This window comes from Trachemys scripta, chromosome 9 (assembly GCF_013100865.1).
Source record: "Trachemys scripta elegans isolate TJP31775 chromosome 9, CAS_Tse_1.0, whole genome shotgun sequence".
In the NCBI taxonomy this organism is placed as follows: domain Eukaryota; kingdom Metazoa; phylum Chordata; order Testudines; family Emydidae; genus Trachemys; species Trachemys scripta.
In genome coordinates, this window is record NC_048306.1 from 46,465,548 (window position 1) to 46,475,520 (window position 9,973).

Here is a 9,973-nt window from a genome sequence, read left to right on the forward strand (position 1 = left end):
TTGGATGTTGTAACCTTGAAGAAGTGGCAGTTCATAGTTATTTGGTTTGCCAAGGTGCTGGACTAGACAGACCAATGATTGGCTCCATTATAAGTAACCCTCTCTTCACCATCCTCCAAAGCATGAGCTACTTTAATGGCACTAGTTATTGTCAAAAAATGTGGTCTGTAGGAAGCAGAAGGCAGATGATTCTGGGCATTTCTGCTGCAGATGTGCTGTCTGTGGCTGGAGTTACTTACTAGCTGGGGTTTCCATAGACTGAAATCAGCCATAAACTTCCAGTCCAATCTATTTTGGGAAAATAACAAAACAAGACCCAACAAAAGCAGAAGCTACATGGGAGAGCACAGAGTGTGCAACTCCCCCATAGCTGAGGTTGCTAGACAGACTCTTGGAGTGTAGTCAGTGATCCATGCCATGACTGCTGACTCCAGGCCAGGACATAGGGAGATGTTAGGTAGGTCAGTCTGTGATCCAGAGAAAATCACAGGTCTGTCTGTCTGCAGCAGCCTCAATCAAGAATCCCCTTTATATTCATTACAGCTGAGTCCTGTCTCTTCCCAGCTGCAAGGGACATTAGCACTCACCCTCTCAGCCCCTCCAGATGGACTCTTCCCACTCACGGGTGCTTGACTTTCTTCCTAAGTGGGGCAGCCAAAGCTGTCTCCAGTGGGAGGCAATCAGCGGAGCTGTCATCTGCCCCTCTGTCACACTCCTCCATCAGGAGTGCCGGCCTGGATGGAACTCTGGATCCTGCCTTACTCACCCCTTGCTGGGCTCAGGTGCTAATGGACACATCACACCTGGGCTGGAGCACACTCTGGTGACACATTCCTGGTGCAGAGGGAGCAGGCTATCAGCTTCTTATGAGAGCAACCGGTTTTGTCCAGCCCTTGGCAGCAGGGTGTGTATCTCTTCAGCACCCTTTCCCCAAACAGGCTCAGCTCTGGCTGCAACCTGCACTCTGAAAGACAGTTATATAACGCAGGAATTCGGGCCCCATTACAAAAATGCTCCAGTGCAGTATCAGGCCAGCTATGTTTCTTGCAATAATGAGGCGTCCAAGCCAACGTTCCCTCTCCATCCCGCCCCACCCCCCAGCTTGTGGATCCCTCCCCCTCCTCCTTCCTGTCTGCAGCACACTATTTGTTTATTATTTTCATCTCCCTTATGAGAGCCATCCTGTATTTTTCCCACTTTCTCCTCCTCCTCCAACCTCACCCTGGCTTTCAACCATTGGCTGTAGTGCTGGTGTCCGGGGGCACCAAGGGACCGCTATATAACTAACCACCCCATTCAAAGCCACTTCAGCAGGTAATGAGCAGTCAGTCTCGGCGACAGCATCCTTTCCCAGCTCATGCACATTAAAGAAAATTCTGGGATCCAACATCTTTGGGGCCTCCAGACCAAGCCCAGCTGCCTATCCAGAAAGAAGGAGCCATTAGAGTGAATGAAATTAACCCAAGGAGCCTCTGAGTTCCTAAGGACGAGGAAGGTAACTTAATTCTGACGAAGGCTATGTAGTTCCATGCTGTGTTTTGCAAACAAGCCAATCCAACAACTGAACCTCCTAATAAGAACTTTTGCATGTTTGAATGTCATTTTCCCTCTCTCTCCCCCATCCCTCCTCTGGATGATAAGCTAAAAAGGAGGTTGAGAACTGCTCAAGATGTTCCTGAGATGTGTATGAGAAAGAGGGTGCGAGCAATAAGTCTTTTGGAAAGCAAGAAAGGGAGTTCAGCAGTTTATAGGGCAAACTCTGCATTTGTCTCTTGTTTGTGTAGGAACCTGATTGTTTTCAGACCCAATAGACAGCTGGCCATGTGATGTTAATACTCTGCCCTTTATTTCAGTTATCTTTCATGCCAATAGGTGTTTATCTCCAGAAAGGTTCTTACCCTGTTGTCTGCTCCATAATACGTCAGGTTTGTCCAGGAAGAGCACACACTGGCAGTGCTGCTGGCTAAAGTAGGTACATACTGCTGTCCCCCTGAAATCAGCATGCCATCACACAGCAGGTAGATAAGGGAAAGGCTGCATCGAAGTGAATGGCTAACTAAGGCTCTAGTGGGTTCATCCTTACTTCAAGAGAGGTCTTAATTCCCAGGCTTATGCCACCTCTGGGATGCTAGCATTCTGTATGGGGTGGGGCTGTGGTGATTTTTGCTCCATTTGTGGCTAGCTTCCCATCTGAAAACTGTTTTAATGAAGGCTACCTCAGGAGTGTAAACAGACCACAACCTTATGTGGATTCATTTATGCTCTGTAGCCTCATCCCAAGCGCAGCAATTAGAGAGTTGTCTGGAGATGGATGCTGATATTTTTACACATATGGTGTATATACCAATGTGAGGATCTTATTGCAAAAAAATTCTAACGTTCAAGAATATCAGGTGACTCGTTTGAGGAGTCTAGTTCCAGCTTGATACAGGTATAATTCTGATCTATGTTTCATGCTATTTAGAAGGAAATGGACTGGTAGTTTAGGCACAAAGGTGCTACACCAGCAGCTAGTTTAAATCGGCACAGCTGCACAACACTCAGAATCTGGCCCAACTGTGTTGGGGGGAGGGTTACACAACTAGATAGTAATAGAAGTGTTTTCATCAATTGTTTTAGTCCAAACAGTTTTTGTTTGCATTTAAATGTTTCCCTGCAGTGTTGACAATGCAAACATTGTAGCAATGCACTAGTGCATGAGACACAGAAAGTGATACTGACCAGTCTATTTTCATTGTTGGAGCTGAGTGAAATGCAAGAATTACATTGGGGGGGGGGGGGGGAAAAAAAAAAAAAAAAAAAAAAAACCACCACAAAATCGGAAAGGAACCATTAGGCGAAAGCCCATTAGGATTTAGTAGGAAATGCTGCTAACCTTTGAATAACATTTTTAACCAACCCACAGATTTCTAGCGCAAGGATATAATTTTCTGTTACCATCTACAAAATGGTTTAAAGATTCTACAGAGAGGATCTCACTCTCCATTAAATTCTCTAGCTTTCTACAGAAATTTCTGTATATCACTGTTGAATTTCTAGAGAACCGTATTGGTTTAAGTCCTATTACTTTTCCAAAAAAAGAATGTAAATGATTCCGTCAGTATGGTAGTTAATGGAGTTGTTAGTAAAACCAGAATGATTATTTTTTTATTATGAGGAGTATAGCATGGTCCAGGGATTTTACCCTTGGCTTTTTAAGTTGACTTGCTGGGTGTCCTTGGACAATTTTCTTCCCATCTGTGCCTCAATTACCCCATCTGTAAAATTAGGATGATGAAGGATGGACCATATCCTGCACCTATTAGTCCTAAAAAGAGATGTTACAATGATTACTTATCTGGATGGTGAAAAAATTGATGGGGCACTTTGACTTCTCCTCTATCATAAGCAGTTACAATACAAAAAAATTGTCTTTAAAAAGTATCTTTTATTACTAATCCCTTTAATAAACTCTACAGCAATTTGAATTTTCCAACATCACTTAGAAGATCCATTCTGTGATTAAAAGATTTGATTAATTTTTTATTATCCATTATTTGGCATATAATGAGAAACAAATGCTATAATCTCCCTCCCAAAGTTGTTTGTTTACTATTTAAACTACCAAGGACTCAATTGCCTTTAGGATTAGGGTGTTAAAAGGAAGGAGAAACACTTTGTGGAATGGTTCAATTTCGGTGAACTTCCAGCGGAACATAAGCAGAGTGCAGACTGCCCCAGAACTTCTGAGCCCAGGGCTTCTAAGGTCTGCAACTCTAGGTCAGCTGGCTATCTAGGCTCCCTGCCTCCCAACAAGTGTGTTGTTAGTTTCACTGCAGCTATTCTACCTGAAGGGGGGTTCCAAAGAGGATGGAGCTCGGCTGTTCTCAGTGGTGGCAGACGACAGAACAAGGAGCAATGGTCTCAAGTTGCAGTGGGGGAGGTCCAGGTTGGATATCAGGAAAAACTATTTCACTAGGAGGGTGGTGAAACACTGGAATGCGTTACCTAGGGAGGTGGTGGAGTCTCCTTCCTTGGAGGTTTTTAAGGCCTGGCTTGACAAAGCCCTGGCTAGGATGATTTAGCTGGGAATTGGTCCTGCTTTGAGCAGGGGGTTGGACTAGATGACCTCTTGAGGTCCCTTCCAACTCTGATATTCTATGATTCTATGATTATATTCAATGGTGGGCAGTTGTGAAACCGACAAGAATCAATCCATTTCGGTCAGCAGTGACTGCAGGTGGGCAACAGGGAATCCAGGAGCATATTTCATTTCAGAAACACTAATCTTTGTGGGATTTCAGTTCTATAAAAATGCTCTAGTTTTAGCTTTTTTGTCCAAATTCAATATAGAAAGGGGAAAAAACACCCCCCCTCCTTCTACCTCTCCTGGGCCTTCCCTATTCTGAGACCAAGCAGCGCACCTTGTCACTACCCTTTACATCCCTCCCAGTCCCTGGCCCTCATCTCCATGCCCCCACTCCATACCCCTTTCCTGGAATCTTGGCCTGCCACATTTCTCCTTTCACCCCATCCCTTACCAGTACTCTGAATATCCCTGTCACAAATGGTGCCCATAATTTAACAAGCAACTTGCTGGAGGTTATAGTCTTACTGTGACTCCTACTGAAGTCAAAGCTCCCCTTGACTTTACTGGAGGAGAGATCAAGCCCTATACCACTTTGTACAATGTTAAATACAGAAGGCCAAGTTCATATCTATTTATCTAATCAGCAAGGTATTGCCCTGGTACATCACAGGTGTTAACTGTGTTATATTTGGCTCAGTCTGTTGTATGGTGGACTGTAGTTATCTAAAACTTATTTTATAATTGCAATTAGCTAAAGCAGGAGGAAGGATGGTCATGTAATTATGGCAATTGTGTAGGAGTCAGGAGACCTGAACTGTAATCCTGGCTCCACCATGGTTTTGTTGTGTGTGTTTGGAGAAGTCACGTGCTATCTGTGCCATTTTTCTCCTCTGTACTATTAACCTACAACCTGGGACATTGTGAGGTTAAATGGCTCAGTGTTTTGAAATCCTGAGATGTGCGCACTGCTATTGTAAAACAGTGGCCATGAGCTGGGAAGTGGAATAAGCACTAATGTGTATTATTTGCTTTATGGGAGCACCTAGAGGTCTCAACTGGGAGGTGAGCACCACTCTGCTATCATTCATCAAAGCAGCATATTGCTTTGGGAGAGTTACATGTATCTGCTAATATTTAACATGAATATTGTGGGAGATTCTGAAATTAAGTATTGCAATTAAAGAACTATACCAATAGAGCGGGAAAATATTCCCCCACCATATTAATTGGTATTAAATGTTTGATTTAAACATACCGTAGTGGGAGAAAATCTTGTGGTCTATTCCCAGCAAATGTGGTCTATTCAGGGATGGATTCAGCCACATGGTTACTTTTAGTACTACAGGGAGCCAGGGAGTGATTAAAATGTGCATGGAGCATGCTGAAAATGGATCTTTAGCTGCTTCACGACTGCCTCACACAGCTGAGATGTTGGACAAATCTCTACTGGCTGGCTGCAATGCCTACTGAAGACCATGGGAATATCTCCATTAGCCTCAGGTCCAGTTCCAATGGGACAGTGGACACTTCAGAGACTGTCATAATGCAGTGCTGTTGTGTGGGATGTGGAGAAAGGGTTTACATCTGGTGTTACCAAGGCTATCAAAGAGGAAGGAAGATCCATTGGTTAGGGTGTTAGCCTGGGATGTGCAAAACCCAGGTTCAACTCCCTGCTCTCCCAGGCACTTCCTGTGTGACTTGGGGCAAGTCATCTCATCTCACTGGCCTCAGTTTCCCCTCTATACAATGGAAATAACAACACTTCCCTGCTACACAGGGGAGTTGTGAAGATAAGTATATATTAAAGATTGTAAGGCACTCAGATACTATGGTGATGCCTAAGCTAGATGGATATTACTGCTGCTCTCTTACCAACTAGCATTTCTTCTGGGTTTTGGAATCAGAGAAGATTGTTTAGAGATAAACTCGGATGTAATTATCTGAGACCAAATTATAGATGGAAGGAGTGTGGGGGCATCGGATGACAGCCAGCAAGATATAAAAGGCAGGCCTGAGATCAGTGCTTGTTGGCAAACCTCAGATTCACAGCATTCAATCTGGTTTTGTTCTGAGAGCAATAGGACATAGAATTCTTAACAGGAGACTGGCCTATTCTGCATTGGTTCTTGTAACAATGATAACTCTTAGCTAGCAAATTTCAACCACAGGTCTCAGAGTACCTTATAAGTGAGGGCATTAGTTACATTTTACAGACAGGGAAACTGAGTCACTGATGAGTGAAGTGACTTGACTGAGGTCAGACAGCCAATCAGTGGCTGAGCCTGACTGTTAAGCCTTCACCGGGCCAGGCTGAGAAGAAACATCTGTTTGTATTTCACACACTGAAGACGCTTTGTATCAAACACATCCCAAAGTGCTCTACAGACTATATGAAGCACTCTGCCCACCACTTCAATGCAGCAACCTCGAGAGGGAATTTTCTGGGAAAATTCACAGTGCAATTAAAAGCCACTTTTCTGAAGAAAAGTGTTTTGACATAACATTTTAAATCAACTGCAGTAATTACCTGGTTTGGAAATGAACCCAGACCTGGGGTTCACACCCTTACACTTGTGACAAGTGCCATGGGATTTTCACTGACCACATCACTGGTTCATACTTCATCCGATATATTGCACCGCCTGTGGCACAGTGCAGCACACAGCTGTTAGCCCATTCCTGGTCTGAAGTGAAGAATGCCAACTGCAATACTGAATCAACACCACCACTTGAAATAAAACCAATGTTTGTTGTTGACAGCAGACCTCAAAGTACAATATAGCTCCATTTAACCAGTCTCTGGACTACTCATGATCCATTAATCAATGTGCATCATGTATTGTCTCCCTAAGTCTTTGGGAAGATAGGACTTCTATTGTACTGAGCAAACTGGCCCCGGTTAACTTGGCTCACTTGAGATCTCAGCTTAAGGTGATATAGCTGCAATACACAAAAGAAATCATTTTACAAGGGGAATAAGGATTGGGCAGTGCCTGAGGGGCAAAGGCTTTTTGCCGAAATACTGAATTAAAGGATTTCGGCCACAGCAGCATTTTTTGTATTTAAGATATTTAAAGAGGTTAGTCCATGTTAGATTCAGTGACTCCAATTCAAGGGCGTCTACTGCTCTGAGGATGGACTGGATCCAAAGCCAGTGTAGTCAGACTTCCACTGACTACACTGGACTTTTGGTCAGGCCCTATAAGAATAATGACAGTGGGTTTCTTTGCCGATTCATCACTCAATTCCTCAATTTCATCATGCTTCCCCTTCCCTCATAACTGTTTCCCCCTCATTCCTTCTCTGCAGGAGAAGCCAAGACTCAAACAGACATTCATACTGCTGCAAGCAAATGCACATAGGAATCTGGCTGGGGTTTGGTGTTCCATCCTCAATGGCTAGAATCCCAACTTCTGTAGTACTAGCCATTTGCCTGACTTGCCTCTTCTCAAGCGTCTGCAGTCAGACCCCGAGGAACGTCAAGGAGAGCACGATTCCATTGAAGGTTCTACACCAGGAGCAGGATTACAGTCTTGTCCAATCGAGCTTGTTCCAGGATGTCAGAGCCTCCTCCAACCAGTCAAATGACATCCCTGGGAATGCCCAGTCAGAGCTACCTCTGCCCACTATGTGCATAAAGCCTGCTGAAATCAGACACATCTTCAAGTACATCAATACCATCGTGTCCTGCACCATCTTCATGGTGGGCATCATCGGCAACTCCACCCTGCTGAGGATCATTTACAAGAACAAATGCATGAGGAATGGGCCCAATGTCCTCATTGCTAGCTTGGCTCTTGGGGACCTTCTCTACATCCTCATAGCTCTTCCCATCAATGTGTACAAGGTAGGCACCATGGGGCACTAATAATCTTGCCATCTGGGGAGGTGGCAAGGGGGATTTCACCCTCCCACATTACAGTGCTCAGATCCTACCATGATGAATACCTGGACAGATAACACTGGTTTGGGTGGCCAATGCACACCAAGAGGTATGATAACTATATACAAGTATCTGAAGCAACTGTCAGAGAACCACTGTGCCAGTGGAGAAGGCATTGGGTGGGGACCCAAGAAACTTGGGTTCTCTTCTTAGGTCTGCCACTGACCTACTATGGGCAAGTCACTAAAGTCTCGGAGCCTCCGTTGTCCTTATCTATCTTGGGAGTAAATTCTTTGGCAGGGAATGTCTCTCCCTACAGACAGGGCTTAGCACAATACAGTCATGGCCAAGACCTTGAAATGCTATTAGAGCAATGAGTGCCACCTGGTGCAGAGATGGATTCTAGGGTGGTGAAGGGAGACACAGTTAGGAAAATGAAATTATTTGAAGAAACAGACAGGCCACACATCAGATTGGAGGTTGATTGGACCAATGAACAATCTCTCCAGGGAAGAGGTAAAAATTACTCAGCAGCAGACTGGAGAACAATTCTGTACTGACCAGGAGGCAGACTAGCCTACTAGTCAAAGCAAAGACTGCTGTACTGGGGGGAGATGGGGTCAAATGGGGCCTTCCCCCAGTCCCAAAAATGCTCTCGGGGCACTAGGGCACACACTCACCCACTGGATGGCAGGTGGAGAGAAGCAGAGGAAAAGAGATAGGGAGGGGAAGGGGCAGATGCACCCAAAGCAGGGACCTCTAGACATTGGGAGAACTTTCTTCTCTTCTGCCTGGACTGTCTCTGCCCTGTGCTAATCGGCTCTTGGCTCCAGCCCTCTCCTTCCCCTCCCTCACAATCTCTGCACCTCAGCTTCTCACCACGCGTGCACATCTTACCTCTTCTCTGCCCTGTCCCCTCACCCCCTTCTCTTCAATGGCCCCTCTCCTTCACTTCTCTTTCCATTTAGCTGATTCACAGCTATGGAAAAGTACCTAAAAACAAAACAGTAAGACTACCATGCCATTTGCTGCCATATCAATCACTCTTGCTGGCATGTTCTACCTCTTCCCTCACCCCATTCTATCTGCTCTGTTTAGACTGTGAGCTCTTTGGGGGCAGGGAATGTCTGCTACTCAGTGTTTGCACAGCACTTAGCACAATGGAGCCCCACTCTTGGTTGGCTGTTAGGCACTGCCAAAATAAACCTGGTTAATAATAATTAGCAAGAGGTGACAAATCCTCAGGTTTCCTGTGGGTTCTGGTGGTCTATGGGATGCAGTGAATATCCTATGTGTCCTGCTGCAGAGGGAGAGTCACAAAACCTGAGATTTGTTCCCAACTCTGTACAACTGTGGTCATATCACTTCCCCTCTCCATGCCTTAGTATCCCCATTGATAAAATCTTTAAGTGCAAAGGTAGATGAGCGTTACTGAGCAAAATGGATAGAGCATGCCAAGTGTCATTCCTGAGCAGGAAGGCGTGTTCTGAGATAAGGGGGAGAGAGTATACATCCTTCAATTAATGTGATGCCCTTCTAAATCACTATTTCCATAGATTCCAAGGCCAGCAGGGACCATTGTGACCATCTAGTCTGACCCCCTGTATAACACAGCCTAGAGAACTGCCCCACAATGTGTGTATATGTTATACAACTGTGCACTGAGCAACTGCAGGATGTTTTCTTAAGCCCTGCAGTGGTGCTGGAACAACTTTTATAGTGGGGGTTCTGAAGGCGGAAGCCATATACACCGCTACCTCGATATAACACGACCCAATATAGCATGAATTCGGATATAACGCGGTAAAGCAGTGCTCCAGGGGGGCGGGGCTGCGCACTCCAGTGGATCTAAGCAAGTTCGATATAACACGGTTTCACCTATAACGCGGTAAGATTTTTTGGCTCCCAAGGACAGCGTTATATCAAGGTAGAAGTGTATTTGGGTTGTTATTACCACTTGAAGACGGGGTGCGGCAGCATGCCAGCAGCCCTACTCCCAGCAGCCCTAGTTCCAGCATCTC

At 45.1% G+C, this 9,973-nt stretch overlaps 1 protein-coding gene across 2 annotated transcripts in view; it reads left to right on the forward strand.

Moving 5' to 3' along the window:
- The first annotated feature begins 1,180 nt into the window (after positions 1–1,180).
- Positions 1,181–9,973, forward strand: part of LOC117883258 (endothelin receptor type B-like) — a 31,892-nt gene continuing 23,099 nt past the window's right edge. For both annotated transcript variants that reach the window (XM_034782387.1, XM_034782388.1), the window contains exons 1-2: positions 1,181–1,495; positions 7,379–7,916. In XM_034782387.1, the coding sequence (XP_034638278.1) occupies positions 7,422–7,916 (495 nt within the window). In that variant the 5' untranslated portion in view covers positions 1,181–1,495; positions 7,379–7,421. The remainder of the gene's footprint in view (positions 1,496–7,378; positions 7,917–9,973) is intronic.